Genomic DNA, 24,862 nt, shown 5'->3' with positions numbered 1-24,862 from the left:
TTGTAGTTTACATTAAGCTTCTCTCTCTCTCTCTTTTTTTTTTTTTTTTTAAAGATTTTATTTGTTTATTTGACAGACAGAGATCACAAGCAGGCAGAGAGGCAGGCAGAGAGAGAAGGAGGGGAAGCAGGCTCTCTGCTGAGCAGAGAGCCCAATGCAGGGCTTGATCCCAGGACCCTGGGATCATAACCTGAGCCTAAGACAAAGGCTTTAACCCACTGAACCACCCAGGTGCCTTTTTTTATTTTTTAAAGTAAGTTTTATGCTCAACATAGGCCTTGAATTCACAACCCTGAGATCAAGGTTGCACACTCTACTGACTGAGCCAGCCAGGCTGCCACTAAGCTTTACTCTGGAAGTTGTACATACCATGGTTTTGGACATATTGAGATGTGTCCATCATTATGTATCATACAGAGTATTTTCACTGCCCTAAAAATCCTCTATGCTCCATCTATTCATCTTTTCCTCACCTTTAAACCAGTGTAAACCACTGATTTTTTAATTGTCTCCATAGTTTTGCTTTTTCCAGAACATCATATAGGTGGAATCATATAGTATGTAGCCCTTTTAGATGGACTTCTTTTGCTTAGCAATATGAATATAAGTCTCCTTCACATCTTTTTATGGCTTGATGGCTCATTTGTTTTTAGTGCTGAATAATTCCATTGTGGATACTATAGTTCATTTATCCATTCACTTACTGAAGGATGTTACAGTTACCTTAAAGTTATGGCAATTATCAGAGCTGCTGATAACATGATTATACAGGTTTTTGTGTTTTATCAATTTCTTTGGATAAATACAAATTAGTGTGATAGCTGGATCATACGATCAAAGTATGTTTAGCTTTTTAAGGACTCACAAACAGTCTTCCGAAATGGCTGGATTTCTGAATTTCTGCAGTTCTGAAATTGCATTGATTAGAGCAAGGATTAAAGTTCCTGTTACTGCACATCCTTGCCAGGATTGTTGTTGTCAATGTTCTGAGTTTTGGTCATTCTAATACATATACAGTGGTAGCTACCTGGCCTGCAGACTCCCCTAATTCTGAGTGCCAAACTCATATTTCCCCACTCTGTGGCTGTCTCCTTGTGTGTGCTTCTGAGGGTGGTGGCAAGAATGAGCCCTGGAAGAAGGGAGTGCACACAGTAGGGAAGCCAAAGTCTATGACAAGGGAGAAGTTACAATGCTGGGCCATAGTTCTACCTTTGGGAGAACAGGTTTTTTAGCAATCACCCTCGTGTGTTGAATTTTGAGAGAAGACACAAAAACTTAAGAATTTTGCCACAACAGGAGCAGGTCTATCCACACCAGGTCAGAGAAAGTCCCAGAAATAAGCAAGACTAATGAAAAGTGTCTGCCATCTGAATGAAGCTAATAACAATTGGAGGAGGATACTGCTACTTGAGACGTGAGATCAGCAATACAAAACTCCAAGGAACATGAAGAATGAAGGAAATGTGACATCACAAAATGTCACAATAATCCTCCAGTAACTTTGGGTCCAGTAAACCCAAAGAAGACAAGGATATCTGACAATTCAAAATAGGTGTTAAAAAAAAACTCAAAAAGAGAATGAACTCTTTGGAGTAAAGCAAATAATTCACAGGTGTTGACTCAGAAGAGCATGGATTGCACATTCAAGCAAATATACGAATAAATGGGGGCTTCCAGTATTTAAGTAAGCTAGTAGGATTTGAAATGCAAATCCTGAGTCATAAATGTTCTGAAATAGAAAGCAACAGAAAATCAACATCCTGTTCTTTATGGAATTCTGATCCAATTAAGCAAGGCACACATGATCATTTTTATATTCTAAGTGATTTTAGGACACATTCAAACTAAGGAGTCTGTCCCACCATCCTATGATATATGAGAAGAGGAGGGAGTTTAGGATGTCTCTGTCTTCCTGAATCATGGTCCCAGGAAGCAGTTGGCGAAGAGAGTCACTCAGAACACTAGGAAAAGCAATAGATTTTCTTTCTCTACGCTGTCTTGTGTCACTCCAGAAAAACTGAGCAAAAGGAGAAGACCAGATTAAAATTGATCTCTGTGGTAGTTGCCTTGATCTCAGAATCTTTGAAGGCAGTTCTAGTTTATCAGCTCCTTGGTTAATTGAGAAAGGTCGGTTCTATTTCTTATTTAAGTCAGTTATAAGCAAAAGTGAATTTCCTTAAAAACAGAGCTTTTACTTGCTCTTGAGTCTTCTCAGAATCTCTATTCCAGCTTCTAGAGTAAAAGTGTCACTTTTATTCTTTCTTTATTTTATTTTCTCTTATTTATTATTGAAGTGTAATTGACACACAATGTTATATTAGCTTCAGGTGTACAACATATTGATTCAAAAATTCTGTACATTGCGCAGCGCTCACCATGATAAGTGTAGCCACCAGATATCTTGTAACATTATTACAATGTTATTGATTATATTCCCTCTATTGTATTTTTCATCTCTGCGACTTATGTATTTTATAACTGAAATTATATCTCTCTTTTTTAAAGATTTTATTTATTTATTTGACAGAGAGAGACAGCACAGAAGCAGGGGGAACAGCAGGCAGGGAGAAGCAGACTTCCTGCTGAGCAGGAAGCCCAATGCGGAACTTGATTCCAGGGATCATGACCTAAGCTGAAGGCAGGTGCTAAACCAACTGAGCCACCCAGGCGCCCCTAACTGGAAGTTGTATCTCTTAATTACTTTCCTCTATTTCACCTGTCCTCCAACCTACCTCCCATCTGGCAACCAGTTTGTTCTGTGTACTTAAGAATCTGTTTTGTTTGTTCATTTGTTTTGTTTTTTAGATTCCACATATAATAAAATCATATGGTATTTCTCTTTCTCTGTCTGATTATTTCAGTTAGGATAATACTCTTTAGGGCCAACCTTGTCACAAATGTCAGGATTTTATTCTTTTTTATGACTAATACTCTGTTGTGTGTGTATATACAATGCATATATAACATATGCAGTGTAATTATTATATTTTATATATATAGGAAATGGTATATACATTATATATAATATATATACTATTTATTGATAATATTTAATAATATATACATTTTTATACACACACACCACATCTTTTTTATCCATTCATTTATTGATGGAAATCATGTATTATTTTTAAAGAGTGTAGTAGTTTGTCACTGGATGAGTAGGGTGTCAGGGAGTGATATCCAAAAAGAATTCTGAAGGAAGTTTGCTCTAAATTGTGAAAATACCCTTCCACATTTTGTTGCTTTACTGAGATATTTGGTAAGTACATTATTTTAAAGAAGGCTTTTGATCTTAGAATTAAGATTCTTTTGGATGTCTCCAGGTACAGAGACTAGCCATCGTTAGCCAATTTTCTTTCAGGTTCCATATTTACAGGAGCCCAGAAAAGCTAGAGGTTGCTTGGGTTACATAAACACTTTGCATCAAAAGAATAAAACAGTTTGCAGCTACCATTGTTAATAACAGAATTCATTTCCTGACATGGCATATGGATGTGAAGTTTTGGGTTTATGAACAGTAAGATAAGGAAGGTGTTGTGTTGGCCTACACCCATCTTTATTTTTTTGTAGTAGTGGGAAGTTCTATTTGTCCAAGACTTAACAGGATTCCTGAGAGTTTATATTGTTTCAGCAGAGAAAACTCAAGTTTTTTCCCCATTGTTTTGGAGATCACTTCTCTGATGGGAGGACAGTGTCCTTTTACCCATTTGGAAAAAGAGGCTCTTCAGATAGTCAGCAGACTGAATTGCTTTCAGCAATTATATACCTGTGTGTATAGAGAGTGTACATCTGAAGTGAAAGAGTCAAATGAGAAGCAAGCCTAAGCCTCCCTGGATGCTGTAAGGTCACAGCTCCATAAGATTCGGTGCCTTTCATGGAAGGACTCTCCTGCCTCCTTCAGAGTCTGAGAGTTTTACGGGGACCTGTGACTGCCATTCCAGACCATCTTTTTTTTTTTTTTTTAAATTTTATTTATTTGACAGAGAGAGAGAGAGATCAAAGGCAGGCAGTGAGAGAGGAGGAAGCAGGCTCCCCGCTGAGCAGAGAGCCCGATGTGGGGCTCGATCGCAGGACCCTGGGATCATGACCTGACCCGAAGACAGAGGCTTAACCCACTGAGCCAGCCAGGCGCCCCCCAGACCATCTTTAATACCATTCCATTTAAACCATCTCCTACTGACTCCACAGGAGAGTTTGGGTCTCTGAGGGGAGGACACACTCTACTGTGTTTTTAACATCTTCCTCCCTAAAGATACCAACACTGGGTTTAATCAAAGGCTGAAGAGCATCTGAGTGGGTAGGACCTCTCACAACCCCTCATTTTTCTCATTTACTCTTCTCTTTTCATTGCTTCCAAAGATGGTACTGTCATTTTAAGTCAGGACTTAGGTATTGTTTCCTCAACCATGTACCAGGTCAGCAATCAGCTATTTGCAGCTAGAACTCCACCTTTTCAGAATTGCCAGAGTCCAAGCTGGATTCAACACTGAGGTTAAAAAGAATTGCTCCATGCCCAGAACCTACCCTCTTTGCTACTACACCCTCATGCTGAACTGCATGTGCAGAACGCCACACTCATGCATCTGTATGTGGGTTGATGGTATTGAGAAATTAGGCAGACATGCAACAGCATCGCTGTAGTCAGTAGGATAACGAGCACCATAAGAGAAGTTGTAGGTTTGCCCACCACACCTACATAATGTTGACCAGTAAAGAAAATAGTGAGTCAAAATGAACTGAGAAAATTTATTACTTACATACACATCAAAGCAAGATCAGCATGGTGTTAGCTCCTAGAGCTACAGATAAACCCAACCAAAGGGACCAGATGATGGGTAGCAGAGATGTTGGGTCACTGTGCTGCTGAGGAGTCAGCTGCAAACGATAGCCAAGTGGTCTGATAACTGTAGCTGAACCTAAGATGGTTGCGATGGAAAGTCCCGTGCTTTCACTTCCTGAAAGGAGGTGGCTGAGAACCTGCTAAAGACTGCCCATTACAACATGATATTTTCCCTGTGTTTCAAGAAGAACTGTGTGGTCAGACTCAGTCAAGACTTGGGCCAGTGTGCAGTTATGTCTTGTCTATGCAGTCTATGTGAGAAGCATACAGGGTCATTAGGGGGCTAGGGCAGATCTGTTTCTCTAAGATGCACAGTCCAAAAAGATAGCTGAAGGGATGATAGGGTAAAGCCCAAGTGTAAAAAGATGTTTCTGTAACTTGAGGCCTTGATAAATACTTAAAACATCCTTTCTATGAGGAAAGAGAGAAATCAGCACTGAGAAGAACATGGATATCACTTTGAAATGATAAAATACATCCTAAGTTTTCATGAGAAGCTTAGCTGTCTTTAGGAAGGCAGAAGTTCAGCTTTTCAAATACAAAATCCTAAGATTCTGATGGCTTTTAAAAAATGCTAAAAACCACAGTCGTGGACACATGACAGGTCACAGTGTAATCTAAATTCCCTCGCTGTGTGAAAGACAGTGGAGAGGGTGTCAAAGACTTTGAAGTTCATTGGTGTTCTCTAGCTTCTCTTGTCAGGGGTCTGGGTTTCCTTTGACACAGCACTCTAGCTGAAACCCACAGTAGTCAACTAACATTTCACTTGTGTAGCACTCAAGTCTGCAGATACCATTCCTGTAGCATTTTTTGTGTATTTCTGTTGCCAGTGGATTCAAGCCTAGAAAGAAAATGAATAAATAAATAATTCATTATGGGTCTTTTTGGACTATAGAATTGGTACTTCCATTTTTGTCAAACTGGATTCCAAGGAGACTTGATTATAATGTTTGGTTCTGTAATTGAAAAAAAAAAATACATCTTTCCTCCTTTTCCCCCTCCATTCATAAGTTGAAACTCTAAACTCCAATGTGACTCTATTTTGGGAAAGGGACTCTGAGAGGTAATTATAGTTAATTGAGGTTGTAAGTGTGGGGCCTTGATTCTGTAGGACTGGTGGAGAGGTTGATTGTCTAAAAGCCAGGAAGAGAGCTCTCATCAGAGACTGAATCAGCCTGCAGTTGATCTTGGACTCTCCAGCCTCCGGAAATGTGATGAAATACATTTTATTTAAACCACACAATCCTCAGTATTTTGTTATGTTAGTCTGAGCTATGACAATTAATAACTTGGAAGTCTGCCCAAACTGGTCAGTTAATATACTTGGAACAATCAGATTACCTATGCATGTAGTCATTTGCTCATCATTTAATTTTGTATTCATTCCCAAACCAGTTTTCATAAATCCAGGTGCTGTTGGGGTACAGATTTGAGTATGATATATACCTTAAGAATTTTCAGTCTAGACAAAAAAAAAGAGAAGAAACACAAATATCTGTGAGAGAGGAATAAAGATGACAAGTGCAGTGAAGCATAGAATGGTGTTATGAGTTTAGAGGAGGAGGAAATCTATTCTGAAGATTTACTATGTCTTATTGGGGTCCAAGGTATTTCGAACTTACGCTTTTATAGAACTGCTATTCTGTAGAATTATCAAAATACGAATATTTTAAATTTACCTATATAAGAAGGTCTTAAAAGGAAAAGGGTGTCAAATATTTGGTCATCTGTAGAAATTTTGAGCCAACACATCCTGTTCAAGTTACCATGCTTTGGAAGATAATTATCCTATAAGGAGAGAAAAGGATCAGGGTTACTTAGCTGGCAAGATGAAAGCTGAACAAGGATGCAGAGAAAGGGGAGGCCTCCTATGCTCTTGGTGGTAATAGAAGTTTGTGCAGCTACTCTGGAAAATGGAGGTTCCTCAAAAAGTTGAAAATAGAGCTGCCCTATGGCCAGCAATTGCACTACTGGGTATTTACACCAAATATATAAATGTAGTGATCTGAAGGGGCAACTGCACCCCAATGTTTATAGCAATGTCCACAATAGCCAAATTATGGAAAGAGTCCAGATATCCATCAACAGATGAATGGATAAAGAAGATGTGTATATCTACAATGGAATATTATGCAGTCATCAAAAATGAAATATTGCCATTTGCAACGATGTGGATGGAACTAGAAGGTATTACCCTAAGTGAGATAAGTCAATTAGAGAAAGACAATTATTGTATAATCTCACTGATATGTGGAATTTGAGAAATAAGACAGAGGGTTATAGGGGAAGAGAGGAAAAAATGAAACAAGATGAAACCAGAGAGGAGACAAACTGTAAGAGACTCTTAATCTCAGGGAATAAACTGAGAGTTGCTGTAGTGGAGGGGGTGGGAGGGATGGGGTGGCTGGGTGATGGACATTGGGGAGAGTATGTATTGAGGTGAGCACTGTGTATTTTGTAAGACTGATGAATCATAGACCCATACCCTTTAAACAAATAATACATTATATGTTAATAATAAAAAAATACAAGGCAGTATGAAAATATGAAAGGTGTTCCTAACATGCAAAAAAAAAAAAAAAAGATGAAAGCCAGAGAAGATGAAGTGTAATGGTCCACATAATAAGATAAGGAATTCCTATAAAAATGATGAGCTTTGGGAAGGTATAAGACACTAAAGGCAATATTGTATACTATCTTGTTGGCTATCTAGGGGCCATGAAACCATTGCCAATAACCAAAGCGGGATTGGTCCCATCAACAGTTTCAAGAGATCTGGATTGTATGGATTCTTATATCCAGCCTACTGAGTCACATGACTCCAAAATGTGATTCATCTACCTAGGGATTACTTGAGGGAGAATGAGAAATTAAATGCGATCCTATAATATCTGAATTTGAGCTGATTTAATAGCCCTGAGTGAAGAGAATATTCAAGAAGGAGTTTTTAAAGTCAGTAATGAATATGGGCAAGCTAAACTATGAGACCAGTCAGTGCTCTTTCTCATGTCTCCCTACCTGCTATCTCCTCTGATCAGACATTTCTTTTAGCACATAAAACTTATTAATTCTCTTGGAATATGCCATTCCAAATCTGTTTCCCCATGTATCTAAGACATCTACAAATAATAAATTAACTATAAACAATTTCAGCAAATTAGAAAGCTTAACAAATTGAGTTATCACATTTGCTGGTTTTGACTATTATGGCTGGACATGTTCCTCACTTAGGGACAAAACAATAGTGCCAAAAGAGGTTGGGGTATTGCTAATGATGATATAATGATAGCTCTCATGAGTCAGGTACGATATGTGTGGTGTACAGGTCTATTCTATATATATTATCACACTTAATCCTTGCAAGACTGAGGTTAGTATTATTGCCACTTTGTGAATGAAGAAACTAGGATTCAGGGAAGATTAGACTTTTGCCTAAAGCTGCACAGCTAACACAAATTGGAGAGCCAAAATTCAAGCTCAGGTCTTGCTAACGTCAGACCAGTTGATGCTGTTTCCACTTTGAAAATAGAAGGGTCCACGGTGGTAAGACATTTATAGGTTTGCTTAGTGGAATTGCTTTTCTAGGCAAATGACTCCCCTCCCCACCCCCTCACCAAATTCCCATTTTACCTGCCAGCACTGTGTCCCAAAAGAAGAGCAAAGCAAGCATGACAAAGAGCAGCTTCATGGCTGGGAGCCTCGGTTGAGGAGGCTGGTAGCAGTGTCTGACTCTGGCTGTCAGAGAGCAGCAAGGGAAGGTTGAGCACACCCTCTCATGCAAACTTCTCAGGTCTGGGGTATGCCCTGCTTCAGGTAGATATGCTACACCGATCTTCCCTGAGGCAGAGGAGCTGGCAATGCTTATGTGAGGAAAAAACTTGAGGGCCCTTTCCTGTTTGACAGCTTTTCCTATTGACAGAGGCTCCTCCTGGACCTGGATTTTCCAAAGGTACTAATGGAGAACTGAGAAATACACTTTTTCTTTTCTTAAGTAAATAAACCTTTTTGGTTTTTTTATGTTACTACAAAAATTAATTGCTAATTTTGGGCAATTTATAAAATTCTAAAAATTACAAAGAAGGAAGAGTTAACACTTGAGCTCCATCTCTCAGAAGGAAACAGTATATTTCTTAAGAAAATTTTATGTATACCTAGTTTATTATTTAATATTTTGCTATAAGTAGTTCTGAACCATATACTTGTACTCAGATATCCTGCTTTTGTAACATGATATATACCATAAGTATTTTTTGTCTCTTTAAAGGCTCTTCATAAGTGATATTTTCCAAAGCTGCATAATATCCCATCAAGGTCATTTTTTATAACTATGACTATTAAAAAAAAAAACTATTGAGATAGAAATGACATAAAAATTTAAATATTAAAACATTAAAGCATTTGATAAGTTGTGACAAATATACTTTTATGAAACCATCATCACATTCAAGATAGTGAACATATCTGTTACACCAACCATTCTTTATGACTTTTCTTCCCCAGGTTTATTGAGGTACAATTTTTAAAAAGTTTTAAAAAGATTTTATTTATTTGACAGACAGTGAGAGAGGGAACACAAGCAGGGGGAGTGGAAGAAGGAGAAGCAGGCTCCCTGCTGAGCAAGAAGCCTGATATGGGGCTCAATCCTAGGACTCTGGGATCATGACCTGACCTGAAGGCAGATGCTTAATGACTGAACCACACAGGTGCGCCTAGGTATAATTAACAAATAAAAATTGCTTATGTTTAAGCAGTCAAATGTAATGATTTGAAGTACATATACATTGTGAAATGATTACCACAATCAAACTAATTAACACGTCCATCACCTCAAATAGTTCTAATTTTTTTTTTGTGATGAGAATATGTAAGATTTACTTTTATAGCAAATTTCAAATATATGGTATTTTATTAATTAGAGTCACCATACCATACATTAGAGCATCAGAACTTATTCATCTTATAACTGAAAGTTTGATTTGGCTAACATCTCCCCATTTCCCTTACTTTCCAAATTCTGGCAATTACCACTTTACTTTCTAGTTCTATGAGTTTGACTTCCTTGAGATATCACACAGAAGTGAGATCATACAATATTTGTCTATATATGGCTTTTTCACTTAGCATAATATCTTCTAGGTTTACCCATGTTGTTATAAATGGCAGGGTTTCCTTCTTTTTTTATGGCTGAATAATATTACATTGTATATATGCCACATACTTTTTTTTAAGACTTGTTTTTATTTGAGAGAGAGCATAGGGAAGGGTATGAAGAAGGGGAGAGGGAGAGAATCCCAAGCAGGGTCCCCACTGAGTACAGAGCCCCATGAGGACTAGATCTCACCACCCTGAGATCATGACCTGAACTGTAATCAAGTGTTGAATGTTCAACAGACTATGTCACCCAGGTGCCTGTCCAATATATTTATTGAAAAAAAAAATCTGTGTAGTAAGTGGAGCCATGTAGTTTAAACCCATGTTGTCAAGAGTCAATGCTATATGATCCATTAGAAGTGAGTGGCTCAACAAGAAAGGATTATAGAAAAGCGTGGATACTAGGAGCCAGGAATCATTGGAAGCCATCTTAGAAGCTGCCTACCTTACACCTGGATTTTATTTGGGAATTTCTTCTTTTTTTTTTTAATTTAAATTTTTTTAGTTTTTATTTTTTATAAACATATAATATATTTTTATCCCCAGGGGTACAGGTCTGTGAATCGCCCAGTTTACACACTTCACAGTATTTGGGAATTTCTTACTAATTTATTAGATTTTTGATTTTAAGAATATTAAGAAAAACATATTTCATCTTCTTTTTTTCCTGTTTTCAAAAGTCTGAAACAATTCACCATTATCATATTCTGAACAATGTGTACTATTTCCCATTGAAAAGAGAGAAACAAACAGCAGACTTCTGCATGTCAAAAGATTATGTTCACAATAGCTAAAATATAGAAAGAGCCCAGATGTCCATGGACAGATGAATGGGTAAAGAAAATCTGATATATGTATAAATAGATATATGAAATATATGAATATATATTTATATATAATATATATTTATATTTCATTTATGAAATATAATATATGAAATATATATTCCCATTATATTTCTTATATACCCATTATATTTACCCATTCTATTTCATATATGAAATATAAATATATATTTCTTATATATAAAATAAAATCTAATATATATCTCATATATATACTTATAGATAAATCTGATATATAGATATATAGTTGTATAATCAGCAACATTCCTTTGGCATCCCTTGCATGGCAAGAATCTGCTAGAACTGAGTAGAAGTTACCTTTCACGTAAGGCCTGTATACTCCATGGCTCCCCTCTCCTCACCATTCCTCAAGCTTCTCTCTAAATACTGAGACATACACTGGTCGTAATGAACTTTTTTTCTTGTAATTGAGAAATATATCTCTGTGCAAGACTCTCTCACAAACGGAGAAAGGAAATCAGAGGTGCCACCTCAGGGAAGTCTCTGAGGGACTCTGAAATGACAAAGTGTATGAAATATGGAAGGGGTCCACTGAGCTGTTATGTACCGATGTGCAATGCACCTCTTTGCCTCTGTGAATGGTGCCTCCTAGGGTTGTGCTGTGAGCAATCTGCACAGCAGTTCAGTACATTTTGGAAGCATGAAAAAATTACAGATGTGGCACAGACCTGTGAGAACAGAGCAGGCAGGGGATGGTCCCAAATGGGGTGGAAACAAACAAAGGTTTGCTGGAGAGGAGGGGAGAGGAGAAAGGGGGATGGGGCAACTGGGTGATGGCCTAATATTAAGGAGGGCACTTGATGTAATGAGCACTGGGTGTTATATGCAACTGATAAATCACTAAATTTTACCCTTGAACCTAATAATATACTACATGTTAGCTAAATTGAATTAAAAAAAAAAAAAAGACTACATTCTTTAGGGCACTGAAAGGAGCACTTGGATTCAGATTTTAAAATAGATTTTGGAGAATGCAGATGAATTAAGAATTTATTCCTTCCCTAAACCAAGTCTTGAATAAAAGGGAAGAGGGATAGAATAGGAGTGAAGGAAGATGAACAGTACAGACAGTGGGGAGGGGTATCACTGTTTTTTATCTTCAGTCCTGGGTTTCATATAGTGTGAGAGAAGGGAAATGGGAGGAAATAATGGAGAATAGAAACTCTGGTTAAAGTCTGATGGCTTGGTGCTCTGGTGTTACCTTATGTGAATGGAGCTCAGGGCAGGGGCAAGACCATACATAGAATAACATTAATTGACTGGTTTTCTTTGGTAGATAGGTCTGAAGTCATCTCATGGCATTGGTCCCTCTTCCCTCACACAGGTTCTCCCAGCATGGGAAGAGAGTAATAGTAGAATCCTTGTATGATTGAGATCACCATGGATGTGGTGGAGCAATAGATATTCCCACTGGAATTTATGGTAAACTAGAAGGATGCTTCAGTGGCAGAATTATCCCATTCACTCACCCAGAGGTTAAGAATTCTATTAAGAACAAGAAGTAACTTAGCAGTTATACTTTGGCTAGTGACTGAAGACCGAGCAGGAATGATGATTATCTTTGTAATGTTAACATAATCAAGGCTCTCCCAGATGCCTCACCACTGCTCAAGTCTTCTCGAACTTACAAATAATTTAGAGAAAAGAAGCAATTTTGAATACACCAAGTTTAAAGTTCTATGACCAGGAGGAATGAGGCTCATAATAGGAATTAGGTTCATTTATAAAAAAAATAAAGTTACACTTTTGCAAATGTGTCCAGTGATCTGATATTCATATCCCTGGCATGACTCCATTATGCTGAAACATCTCCTTACTGACTTTCTCCCTTCTCCTAGCCTACTTTCTCTTCTGGCCTATCTAGTTTAGTGAGCTGTATTGCTGACCATCTCTTTGCAAGCTTTGAAATCACAGTATCATCTTTCATACCTTCTTCTCATTATGTCCTATGGCCACTAAATTCTGTCAGCCCTACTTCTGAGATGCATCCTGAATCTCTTCCTTCTTCTTAGTCCTCACTACCAGTGTTGAAGTCCTTGATTATTGAAATATAATAGTGTTGAATAAGCATATTCTTTATGTAAGATTATATATCTCACAAATAGAAAATACACCTTATTTTCAAGATCACATGGACTTCTAGCAAATATCAATTTTAACTTAGATCGCAAGGAATGATTCAATAAATTCCAAAAAACTAGAGAACAGATTACATTCTGTGGTCCCATGAAATTACAGTTAACATGGAGCTAACACTGGGGTCAGGCACTGCTTAAGAACTTCACATATCCTAGTATAATTCTTCTAACACCATGATATAGGCACTATTGTTATCTCATTTTGTAGACAAGGAAACTGATAGAGAGAGAGACTATAGAACTTGCCCAAGGTCAGGCAGTACTTCATGGGGCTGGGATATGGTATTATAGATGAATAACACATGGTGGTGGAGATGAAGGAAAGAAGTTAATGTAAAAGCACACACGTGAAAAAAAGTGTAAGTCTTTATAAAACTCATGTTTACTTTAATCTTACCATTTAAACATACAATTACCATGAATTTAATTTATCCATCATATTAATTACCCTTATATAGAAAAGATAGTTTTAAACACTTTCAGCCTCTTTTCCTGGAATCTGAAGAAGATGGAGTTAGACTTTTCACCACTTCTTTCTTTTCTTCCTTCTTTTCTTTTCTTTTCTTTTTTTTCCTTTTCTTTCTTCCCTTCCTTCTTTCCTTCCTTCCTTCCTTTCTTTTTTTAAAAAATATTTTATTATTTATTTGTTAGAGAGTGAGAGAGAGAGAGCAAGTGAGCACAAGGAGGGGGAGCACCAGGCAAAGGGACCTGGGGACCATGACCCGAGCCAAAGGTAGCCACTTAACTGTCGGAGCCACCCAGATCTTCCTGCCAGTACTTTTTTTTCGTAGGTTGATATTTCTTCCTTTTGCAGCAGATGGTCCAGTCAGAGCAGTATCTAATTGCATGTTCATCAGCATTGCACTTCATTCTGCAGCTGTAGACGTCTGAAGAGCATGTGTGTTTAAAAAATAAGATCCTGGCTTTGAAAAGAGAAAAAAAAAACTTATTAGCTTATATTTTGTATTTGTATCTTTTAATGTCTAAAGTGTTTTATAATAAATGGAAACAACATCAATAGAGAACTTGCTCAGAAAAAAGTAAGCAGAAGAAAAAAGTAGAGGTACTGAAGAAAGATAAATGAAGGTCTTTTCCATAGGGTAGATGAGTGTGGCAGTGAGCTGAAGAGGAGAGTTTCTGATGAGACCTATTATGGTATATTTCTGTGTTAAATGGGCAATTTGTTTAGGGGTGGGAATTCATGATGCAACAAACAATGTTTGACCTCAGGAGTGAAGTCTTTAAAAAGTGAGTGGAGACCCTCCAATTTAGGATCTCCCTAAATTGGAGAATGGAGACAAGGAGGAGTAAGATAAAATAAGGTGAAAGCATATGGTGATGGGAAAATGAGGAAGTTATCTCTTGGTGCTTTTACTTTCTTGGTGAAATAAAAAGAAATCATCAACTGAGTATGAGAAGGGAACTGAGGAAGCTGGGTCTTGTTCTAACTGTGCAGTCCATTTAGGCTCGAAGCCATGTCTCCCTCACTGAGGACATTTTTAAGATTGCACAAACTCCCATAAGTCATAATGTCTCACTTTGGTTTCTTTCTCTGTGTCATGTAGGCATTTCCTTCTATCTTTTGCTCCCAAATAAATCTATGTTGTTGTTTTTTTTTAAAAGTTTTGTTTATTTTAGAGAGTGAGAGAGTGAGAAAAGGAGAGAGCAAGTGAGGACAGGTTGGGGAAGGGCAGAGGGAGAGAGAAATTCAAGCAGACTCGCTGCCTGACCTGGGGCTGAATCTCACAACTCTGAGACCAGACCCGAGCAGAAACCAAGATTTGGAGTCTTAACTGACTATGGCACCCAGGCACCCTGAAATCTAAGTTTTATAATGATCATTTCTTTAAAAAATAGTTTTATTACCTGGGTTTCATTCCTAGACATTATAGTTTGGTTTTCTTCTCATTACAGTTTTTGATATTCCCTTTAAATCTATAGGTCCTTTCCTAATTCTTTCTTTATAGTTTTTCAGTTGAAGAACTTGAGATGTTTAAGCTGTAGTGTTTCCCAGTTTATATTTTTTTGATTGCATGATTGCATACTTTTGGGGAATTCAACATGTTCTTGTGTCCTCCATATTTCAGCAGACTGGCAACTGGATTGAGGCTCAAAGATTAGACTCATGTTTGACTCCCAGAACCAGCTGTAGCATAGTTGGTGTTTTGTGTGTGTGCATATTGTTGGGAGGACCCATAATGTCTGGTTGTCTCTCTTTTGAAGATGATAACAGCTACTGATGCTCAATGGCTACAGTCACTGATACCATGGGGGTTGTATACTGGTGATGCTCTATACACCATCCATATGATGTCTTTCATTGTTTAGTTATATCATCTATATGATGTCTTTCATTGTTTAGTTATAATACTTTCATAGACACTTTAATTGATTTTTAAATCTTTATTATGATATAACTGAAATGTAAAAGTTGTACATATTTATTATATACAACTTGATACATCTGGGGGCAAGCATACACCTATAAAACCATCATCACCATTAACGTCATAAGTCAACTATCACCTACCAAAATTTTCCCCCACCTCCTTTATTACTATTATAGTTGTGGTTATTACGGTAAGAATACTTAGTGTAAGATCTATTATCTTAGCCAGTTGTAAGTAAACAATAAGTATTGTTAGCTATAAGTACTACGTGTATAGTGGAACTTGAGAACTCATTTATATTGTATAACTGAGTAACTGAAACTTTGTACCATTTGACTGACTCCTTTTTTGTACCAGCCTCAGGTAACAACCATTCCATTCTGTTACTATGACTGATGTTAACTTTCTCAGATTCCCTATGTAAGTGAGATCATGCAGTATTTGTGTCTGCCTGCTCATGTCTTCTGCCCATTTCTTAACTGGATTATTTATTTTTTTGGGTGTTGAGTTTGATAAGTTTTTTATAGATTTTGGATACTAACCTTCTATCAGATATGTCATTTGCAAATATTTTCTTCCATTCTATAGGTTGTTTTAGTTTTGTTGATTGTTTCCTTTGCTGTGCAGAAGTTTTTTATTTTGATGAAGTCCCACTAGTTCATTTTTGCTTTTGTTTCCCTTGCCTCTGGGTACATATCTAATAAGATGTTGCTGTAGCTGAGGTCAAAGAGGTTTCTGCCTGAAATTTTCCATTTTATTGTGTCAACATCAATTTCTTTCATTAGGGTCCTGTAGTTTTCAGAATACAGATCTTTTATGTCTTTGGTTAGGTTTATTCCTAGGTTTCTTATGGTATCTGGTGCAATTATAAATGGGATCAATTCATTGCTTTTCCTTTCTGCTGCTTCATTATTGGTGCATAGAAATGCAACAGATTTCCATACACTGATTTTATATCATAATACTTTGCTCAATTTGTGTATCAGTTCTAACAATTTTTTGGTGGAGTCATTCAGGTTTTCTTTTCTTCTTTTTTTTTTTAAAGATTTTTAAAATCTATCTATCTATCTATCTATCTATCTATCTATCTATCTATCATCTATCTATCTAATCTATCATCTATCTAACCTATCATCTAGCATCTAACATCTCTCTATGTTCATCTATCTATTTATTTAGAGAGAACCACAGGAGGGGCAGAGAGAGTGAGAATCTCAAGCAGACTGTATCGAGTGCATAGCCCAAAGTGGGGCTTTATTTCACAACCCCGAGATCATGACCTGAACCGGAATAAGAATTGGCCTCTTAACCCACTGAGCCACCCAGGAGCCCCTAGTCAGGTTTTCTATGTTTAGGTTTCTAAAATATTATGTTATCTGTGAATATGAAAGTTTGACTTATTCCTTGCTGATTTGCATGCCTTTTACATCTTTTTGTTGTCTCATTGTTGAGGCTAGGATTTCCAATATTACGTTAAATAGCAATGGTGAGAGTGAACATCTCTGTTTTGTACCTGATCATAGAGGAAAAGCTCTGTTTTTACTCTTTGAGAATGATATTAGTTGTGGGTCTTTGGATATGGACTTTATAATGTTGAATTATGTTCCCTTAATCCCTACTTTGAAGGTTTTTTTTTTCTTTTTCTTTTTAAACCAAGGACAGATGCTTTGTAATATATTTTGAAATCAGGAAGAGTGATACCTCTAGCTTCCTTCTTCTTCCTCAAAATTGCTTCAACTATTCAGAGACTTTAGTTGTTTAATATAAATTTTAGGATTTGTTTTCTTCCTTCCTTTCTTCCTTCATTATTTCCATTCTTACACTTTTTACTATTCTTAAATTTTTAATCTTTGTTTTAAATATTTCCTTAAACAATATTTTGGTGTTGTTTTTCTATTTCTGCAAAAATATGACATTGGGATTTTCATAAAGATTTTATTGAACATGTAGATTGTTTTGAGTGGTATGCGTATTTTAACAATATTCTTTCCACCCATGAACATGGGTTATCCTTCCAGTTATTTGTGTCTTCCTTAATTTCTTTCAATATTTTGTAGTTTTCAGTGTACAAATCTTTCATCTCCTTGGTTACTTTGTATTCCTAAGTATTTTGTTCTTTTGATGTTATTGTAAATGGGATTGGTTTCAACGTTTCTTTTTTGAATACTTTGTTGTTAGTGTGTAGAAACACAACTGGTTTTTGTATGCTGATTTTGTGGTCTATAGCTTACTGAATTCTTTTATTACTTCTAACAGTTTTTGGTTGTGTCTCAGGGTTTTATAAATACAAAACCATGTCATTGCCCATGAAGATAAATCATTTTTTAAAAAATTTGGATGATTTTATCTTTTTTACTTACCTAAGTACTAGTGGAATGTTGAATTAGGAATGGGAGAGGTGGCCATCCTTGCCTTGTTCCTGATCTTACAGGAAAAGCTTTCAGTGTTTTACTGTTGAATATAAGTGAAGAATTTCTTTCATTTTTGTTGTTATGTTTTTTAAGTAAGCTCTATGTCCATCATAAAGCACAATGAGGGGCTAGACCATGAGATAAAGATGTAAATTGAGATCTTAAATCAGGTACTCAACTGACTGTGCCACCCAGGGATGCCTGAAGAATTTCTTTTATCATGTCTTGTAAGGCATTTCTTCTAGTGACACATTCTCTCAAATTTGTCTTATAAATTTTTTATTTCATTAATCAGAGAAAGGCAAATACTACATATTAGCATTTATATGTGGAATATAGAAAAAGCTGATCTTATAGAGGTAGAAAAAACTATTGATTACTAGGGGCTGATGGGGTAAGGGAAATGAAGAAAGAAACTTCCAGTTATAAGATGAACTAGTTCTAGTAATCTAATGTACAGCATGGTGATTCTAGTTCATAATACTAGATTATGTACTTGAAATTTGCTAAAAGAACAATGCTTAAATGTTCTCACTACAAAAAAAGAAGGTAATTACATGCTGTAATGGAGGTATTAATTAGCATTATGGTGGTAATCATTTTGTAATACATAAGTGTGCCAAATCAACATATATTATTACCTTAAACATGCACAGTCTTATATGTCAATTATATCTCAATAAAGCTGGAAAAAAATTAAATTTATGCTCAGAGAAGGTAAAACAAAAACAAAGACAAAACTGTTCCTGGTTGTGTTTCTTAATAAGTTGTTCTCAGAGATGTGATTGTTTTGTGTAATAATATACAAAATGAAAAACCATTTGCAATGAAATGCTTTTAGAAGTTAAAATTTCCCAAGATTTCTTTGCTTTTGTATTTCTCAGTTGCTTTTGGATTTCCCTTGAGATGACCTCTTGAATAATATCTGAGGCATGCAGTTCTTTTAATTGTAGTCCCCTATTGTGATACTTTGGTGTGGGGGCAGAGAAATCATTTTCTAGTCCTATGGTTAGATATCAGTCTTTTCGTGAGCCTATGCCCCTCAAAGGGCCATGAACTTCACAGACTATTTCTCAGCCCCCCTTCCCCAACTTAGGTGAGACAAAAAGTCTTGAAAAGACTAGTTGGCTATTTTCCTTTCCTGACGTGGAAGGGTAGATTGGGTTAGAGTTGGGTGTTTCACTTTCACCTGGTCACGGAGACCCTGGTAAGACCCCAAGTGGTTAGGTTCTGCTGAAATAGTTTTTTTTGAGGGCAGGTTTCATTAAGAAGAACAGATTGCTCTCAGTATATTTCAAAATGACTACTTTTGTCTCCTTCCACTGGAAATATGAAAGGATTTTTCTTCCCCGTCATCAATAAGAAAACCTGTTAGTGCTCCAATAGGTAAAATTCACAGTAGTGTGAGAGTACCCTTAAGTCTGTTTTTTTTTTTTTTTTTTTTTTTAAATCTCTGGAGTTTTAACTCTCAAATTTGTGTTGAGCTTCCTACAATTTGTCAGTTACCCTTGTATTGATTCTCATGGATGTTGCATGTGGGGTTGTATTCTGGGAAGTTTTGAGTCTCCCTGTATCCACCTCTCTGTCTAATTTTGGGGGTTGCACTTTGCCTTGTGACTTCACTTCTTTGAGGATCTAAGAAGAGTTGCTGCTTTTCAGTTTGTTCAGCTTTTTTTCTTGCTATGAAAATGGCAGTGATGGCTCTAAGCTCCTTAAACAATAAACCAGAAACCAGAAGAAAGTCTCCATGGCAATTTTGAATTGTTTATATTGAATTTGGAATTAGAGTTAAGAGCCTAATGTTTTAAAAGAGCTTTTCAGAAACCCGTGATGCAATTTACATATGTATTTTTTCAGTGGACTGATTGCTGAAATTTATATGAGCTGTTGCAGTGAATTTATGGATTACATTTTTAAGATATTATTTCTCTTTATTATATGTAAAAGAATTAAAAGCTTAGGCTTTTAGCAAGTATTTGATGATGAAGTATGTTATGCTTAATTCACCTGTTTCACAAATAGAGATTATATGCTTGCCATGTTTATGGACACTGAAGTTTAGAGTGAATAAAAAGTTCTTACTGTCTTGGAAAGGTGGTAGCAATGAAAGAAGTAGGAGAAGAAAATTCCAGACATGCAACTCTAACATGATGATTTGCTTTGAAGGTTAATAAACTGTTTAAATTCTTTCAATAATTTCAGATTCTGACAAACATTTACAGGAAGAACAATAAATCTTCCAATAATCAGCTTTAAATATGCTTGAATATTGGAATGAAAATTCTGTTCACTTGCTGGACCAGGGATGACTGCTGTAGAAAGTTTTTTCAACCTTTCGTTTTAGTCTGTATGTATCTTTCAGTCTGGAGGAAGTCTCTTTTAGGCAGCATATAGATGGATCTTTTTTTTTTCATTTAAAAAAAATCCATTTAGACCCTATGTCTTTTGATTGGAGCATTTAGTCCATTTACATTTTAAGTAATTATTATAGGTATGTACTTACTGTCATTTTATTAATTGCTTTCTGGTTGTTTTGTAGCTTTCCATTCCTTTCTTCTTCTGTTGCTCTTTTTGTTTGTTACTTAATGACTTTTGTAGTGTTATGTTTGATTTCCCTTCTATTTATTTATTTATTTATTTATTTATTTTAAAGATTTTATTTATTTATTTGACAGAGAGACATCACAAGTAGGCAGAGAGGCAGGCAGAGAGAGAGAGAGGAGGAAGCAGGCTCCCTGCTGAGCAGAGAGCCCGATGCGGGACTCGATCCCAGGACCCTGAGATCATGACCTGAGCCGAAGGCAGCGGCTTAACCCACTGAGCCACCCAGGCGCCCTAAATGTTCAATGGTAAAATGAATAAATGTATTGTGGCATATTACTATGAAGGAACATAAAGCAAGGTAACAAAACTAAATAACAGTGTATAGATATATGTGCTTTGGAATCAGAATCTTAGTATGTGTTCTTATAGCTAAAATACTAATGTTTGGTTGTCTACCATTCTTCTAGTTATCCTAGGCAAAAATCTGTATTAGCTTAAGCCAATGATAGTGTTCTTTATTTCTCTGCCAGTGATTAGTTTGAGGGTATGTATGCAATTCATTTCTGGGGAGCTTCTGAGAAAATATTCCTTTTCAATATAAGAAGAAATGTACTCTGTTTATACTGATGTAATTTGGTGGATCTGGATATGATGTCCAAAGCAGTGACAGGTATCTTGTGACCATAGGAAAAGCTAGTCAAGAATAAATCTGACTCTCTTCCAACATTTGATGGTATGGGTGATCTGTTGGATTAACCAGTTCAGAACTCTCTGACCTTTGGACTTCTTATGTGCAATAATATATATTTTTTTATTGTTTAAGTCCGTTGAATCTGAGTTGTTTGTAGCTTGAACCTGAAAACATACTCAGTGGTAGAGCAAACATTTACAGTAAAATATTTAAAAAAGAAAAAAACCTCACAGAATGGGAGAGAATGTTGGCAAACCTATGTCTGATAAAGGTTTCTCACCCAGAATAATAAAGAACTGGCAACTCAATAATAAATGACAACCTAATTAAAAAATGAATAAAGGATTTGAATAAACATTTCTACAAAGAAGATACAAAAATGGCCAATAAAACATGAAAAGATGATAGGCATCATTAAGTTGCAAGTTAAATGCAAATTAAAACTACAATGAGATATTGCTACAGCAATTAGGATAATGATAATAACAAAGACAGACAATAGCAAATGTTGGTGAAGATGTAGAGAAATTGGACCTTCATGCACAGCGTAGGATTATAAGATGAAACATACAACTGTAGAAAATTGTTTGACAATTACTCAGAAAGTTAAATGCACATTTTAAAAAAGATTTTATTTATTTATTTGACAGACAGAGATCACAAGTAGGCAGAGAGGCAGGCAGAGAGAGAGGGGGAAGCAGGCTCCCTGATGAGCGGAGAGCCCCATGCGGGGCTCGATCCCAGGACCCTGGGTTCAGGACCTGAGCTGAAGGCAGAGGCTTTAACCCACTGAGCCACCGAGGTGCCCCAAATGTACATTTTAAAAAGAGATGTATTTATTTATTTGAAAGAGTGAGCAAGGGGAGGGGCAAAGGGAGAGGGAGACAAGGAGATTTTCCACTGAGTGAGGAGCCTGATTTGGGGCTCGATCCCAGGACCCCGAGATCATGACCTGTGCCACATCAGTAGTCAGATGCTTAATCAACTGAGCCATGAAGGTGCCCCTGAACATAGTTATTGTATAACACAGCAATTCTAAGTTTTATACTCAAAAGAATTGAAAATATGTCCACAAAAAAACCTAGATATAAATGTTCATAGCACACCATCCATAATAGCTCCAAAGTAGAAACTATCTAGTGTCCATTAAGTGTCCATTAACTGAGGAATGGATGAGTAAAAGGTAGTATATTCATTCAATAGAATACCATTCCTCAGTTGAAAGAAATTGAGCACTGATGCTTCAACATGGATGAACTTTGAAAAATATGCCAAGTAAAAGAAAACAGACTCTAAGGGTCACATATTGTTTGATTATATGAAATACCCAGAATAGGTAAATTGATAGAGACAGAAAGTAGATTAGAGACTGCCAGAGTCTGAAGGGAGGGGAGAATTGGGGATGACTACTAATGAACACAGAGTTTCTTTATGGAATTGATGAAATGTTCTGAAATTAGATAGTAGTGATGGTTGCACAACTTTATGAATATATAGAAAACCACTGAAATGGTATACTTTAAAAGAGTTAATTTTATCTCATCAAAAGTACATTAAAAAATAAGAACAAAGAGAGGAATCTTAAATTGCCAGCTATTAAAATGTACTCTAAGGTAATGGGTGCATCAGAAAAGAGAGGTAAATCCATAGATAATAATATAAATTCCTGTAATAAATCCAATGATGAATATACTTTTATTAAATAGTATTGGTGGATTTAAAAATTAACTTGGGATGGTTAGATTAATCATTCAATAATATGCCTGTATAATTGGTCATTTGGATAGTGTTAAGATGGAATCTTAGTTCCCACCATACACAAAGTCATTTCCACTGATGTCCTTACTGAGATTGGTGATCAGAGTTCTGTGAACCACAGATTATGATGGGGAAGCCTTCTTTTCACCCTTGGCCTTTCTAATCACCACTTACTTCCCATTATTTCAATTGCCCAAGTTTCCTGTGTTCTGTGAACATCCTCTCACCATCTTTGCATCAAACAACAGTCCTCAAGTTAGAGTTCAAAATAAGTGTAATCACTGAAGGGGACCACCTTAAGAATTTGTCATGAGCATGAACTCTTCCTGTGAGGGCCAATTCACTCCTCTCACATTCTTCATTAATCTGCAACTGTCTAATTTATTTTTAAACTCTTGGAAGACCTTGTATTTTCTTTCATGTATATTTTCATATCTCTGGAATGAAAGATTTTGGTCTTACCTTGAGGAACTATGGACAGCAAAGCAAGGACTCCAAGGATGGAATACAAGACCCTCATGGTTGAATAACTGGAGAGAATCAGTAGATTGGATGAAGAGAATGTCTTTGCATATTTAGGACTCAAGAGATGAGTTGTTGTATGATTATTGAACCTCTGAGTAGCAAGAACATTTCTGTGTTCCAATGAGCCTTCATATCAGGAAACAGCATGCAATGGACATGACTATCAGTCATTCACTTGATCTTAGCGGAAAGGCCGAGAAGTGATGACTATCAGTCATTCAAAGTACATTTGTCAAATGGTTGATTGGGTGTAGGCAAGGACAATAGGATGCACAACACTTACAGAGGAGGAAAACCATAGTGAAGGGAGAAGAGAGTCTGTGAAAAATCATTGTCTTATGGGTCCTGGCAGAAGTGTAAAGGTTAAGGCATTTCCAGAGTTAAACTATTCAATTTATTTCCTCACTAACAGGAGGAGAATGGGACACATAGTTTCATTATTTGAGAAGGTCCTCCCTGGCTATTGAGACTTTGAAAATGACTTCTTGAGCTGACTCAAGATATGAGATTGGTGGAGGCACGTGGTGCTATTACTGTAGGTCTTGAAAGACAAACCTCCGAAGTCTTAGTCTAAGCCAGTGGGGTTGCTGAAAGCTCTGGAGATGACTTTCCCTAAGTCTGGGTTCATGATTTTTCTCCTCTGAAATTGCTGGGACAGTAGTACCTGGGAATAAGTATCTCCCCTAACCCTAAAAACTCACAGTGAGATTTTAGGGTCTTTGGGGGTGTGTGCTGGTTATTGAGGACTGTTCCATTTACTTAAACTTTTCTGACCTGGATTCTTTAGTATCTCTGATTATAAATTCAGAAGTTACTGATTTTTCTTATGTGTCTTGGAATTCTTGCCTTCTTGATTGTGAGGAAAAGCTTTGGAGGTATAGCTTACATTGCAAAGAAATCAAATTTATGGACACACATCATCAAGATCCCTTATGAGACACTGAGGGCAGAATTTTCAGTGATACTTTGACATCTTCTATAAATATTTATTTCCCATCCAGGTAAATCTGGAACCAGGAGGTGGGCTTGATAGCCTGCCCAGGAGGCCCAAGAACATTGTGTGATCCATGGGCTGGCAATCAGGGACATCAAAGAAAGGATAAGAAGAAGTTCACTGTGTTCTGGGGGTGGGTTGGTGTGCATCAGGTGAATGTTGAAAGGTTGCTTATCACCAAATTGTTTAGGGCCTCGGGGTGGGGGAAAAGGCACATTGAGAAATAAAAGGCACATTGAGAAATACCTTTCCTTAGAAGAACACGGAGAAGAAAATCAGATAGCTATCAAGTTATCAAAGTACAAACTGTCACAGCAGAAGGAGATAGGAGTTAATTTACCATGAGATAGTAAATTAGAACTAGGAAAATTACTGGGTTTGATTGGACATAGCTCTCCAGAAAGGCACTAAATACTCAATAAATAATTTATAATCAAGTGTTTATTGTCTGCTTTCCCTCCCTGTATTCAGTAATATTGAAAGCTGTGCAGTCCTTAATGCATCAATTATTTCTTTTTCTTCTTGTTGCAGTCTTCCTAAATTAAATGTTT

General features: G+C 36.6%; 2 protein-coding genes across 2 annotated transcripts; both read right to left on the bottom strand.

The window, feature by feature from the left end:
* Positions 1 to 5,541: 5,541 nt before the first annotated feature.
* Positions 5,542 to 8,531, bottom strand: DEFB134 (defensin beta 134). Its single transcript, XM_032332063.1, has 2 exons — positions 8,474 to 8,531; positions 5,542 to 5,684 (listed from the first exon to the last, which is right to left on the bottom strand). The coding sequence occupies exons 1-2, from the start codon at positions 8,529 to 8,531 to the stop codon at positions 5,542 to 5,544; spliced, it is 201 nt and encodes a 66-aa protein (XP_032187954.1).
* Positions 8,532 to 13,739: 5,208 nt separating this feature from the next.
* LOC116584127 (beta-defensin 43-like) lies at positions 13,740 to 23,312 on the bottom strand. Its single transcript, XM_032332065.1, has 2 exons — positions 23,255 to 23,312; positions 13,740 to 13,921 (listed from the first exon to the last, which is right to left on the bottom strand). Exons 1-2 carry the CDS (start codon positions 23,310 to 23,312, stop codon positions 13,740 to 13,742), a joined length of 240 nt encoding a protein of 79 aa, XP_032187956.1.
* Between the last annotated feature and the right edge of the window lie 1,550 nt (positions 23,313 to 24,862).

The sequence above is a fragment of the Mustela erminea genome, chromosome 2 (genome assembly GCF_009829155.1).
Source record: "Mustela erminea isolate mMusErm1 chromosome 2, mMusErm1.Pri, whole genome shotgun sequence".
Taxonomy (NCBI): Eukaryota; Metazoa; Chordata; class Mammalia; order Carnivora; family Mustelidae; genus Mustela; species Mustela erminea.
The sequence above is the reverse complement of the archived record's forward strand: the minus strand, read 5'-3'. Positions and strand labels throughout refer to the sequence as shown.

What these genes read in the sequence shown, in the direction of transcription:
- DEFB134 (XM_032332063.1), bottom strand. Translation starts at nt 8,531, where the DNA reads ATGAAGCTGCTCTTTGTCATGCTTGCTTTGCTCTTCTTTTGGGACACA. An exon ending in TTGGGACACAGTGCTGGCAG is followed by an intron (nt 5,685 to 8,473) that starts GTAAAATGGGAA and finishes TTTTCTTTCTAG; the next exon opens with GCTTGAATCCACTGGCAACA.
- LOC116584127 (XM_032332065.1), bottom strand. Translation starts at nt 23,312, where the DNA reads ATGAGGGTCTTGTATTCCATCCTTGGAGTCCTTGCTTTGCTGTCCATA. An exon ending in GCTGTCCATAGTTCCTCAAG is followed by an intron (nt 13,922 to 23,254) that starts GTAAGACCAAAA and finishes CTCTTTTCAAAG; the next exon opens with CCAGGATCTTATTTTTTAAA.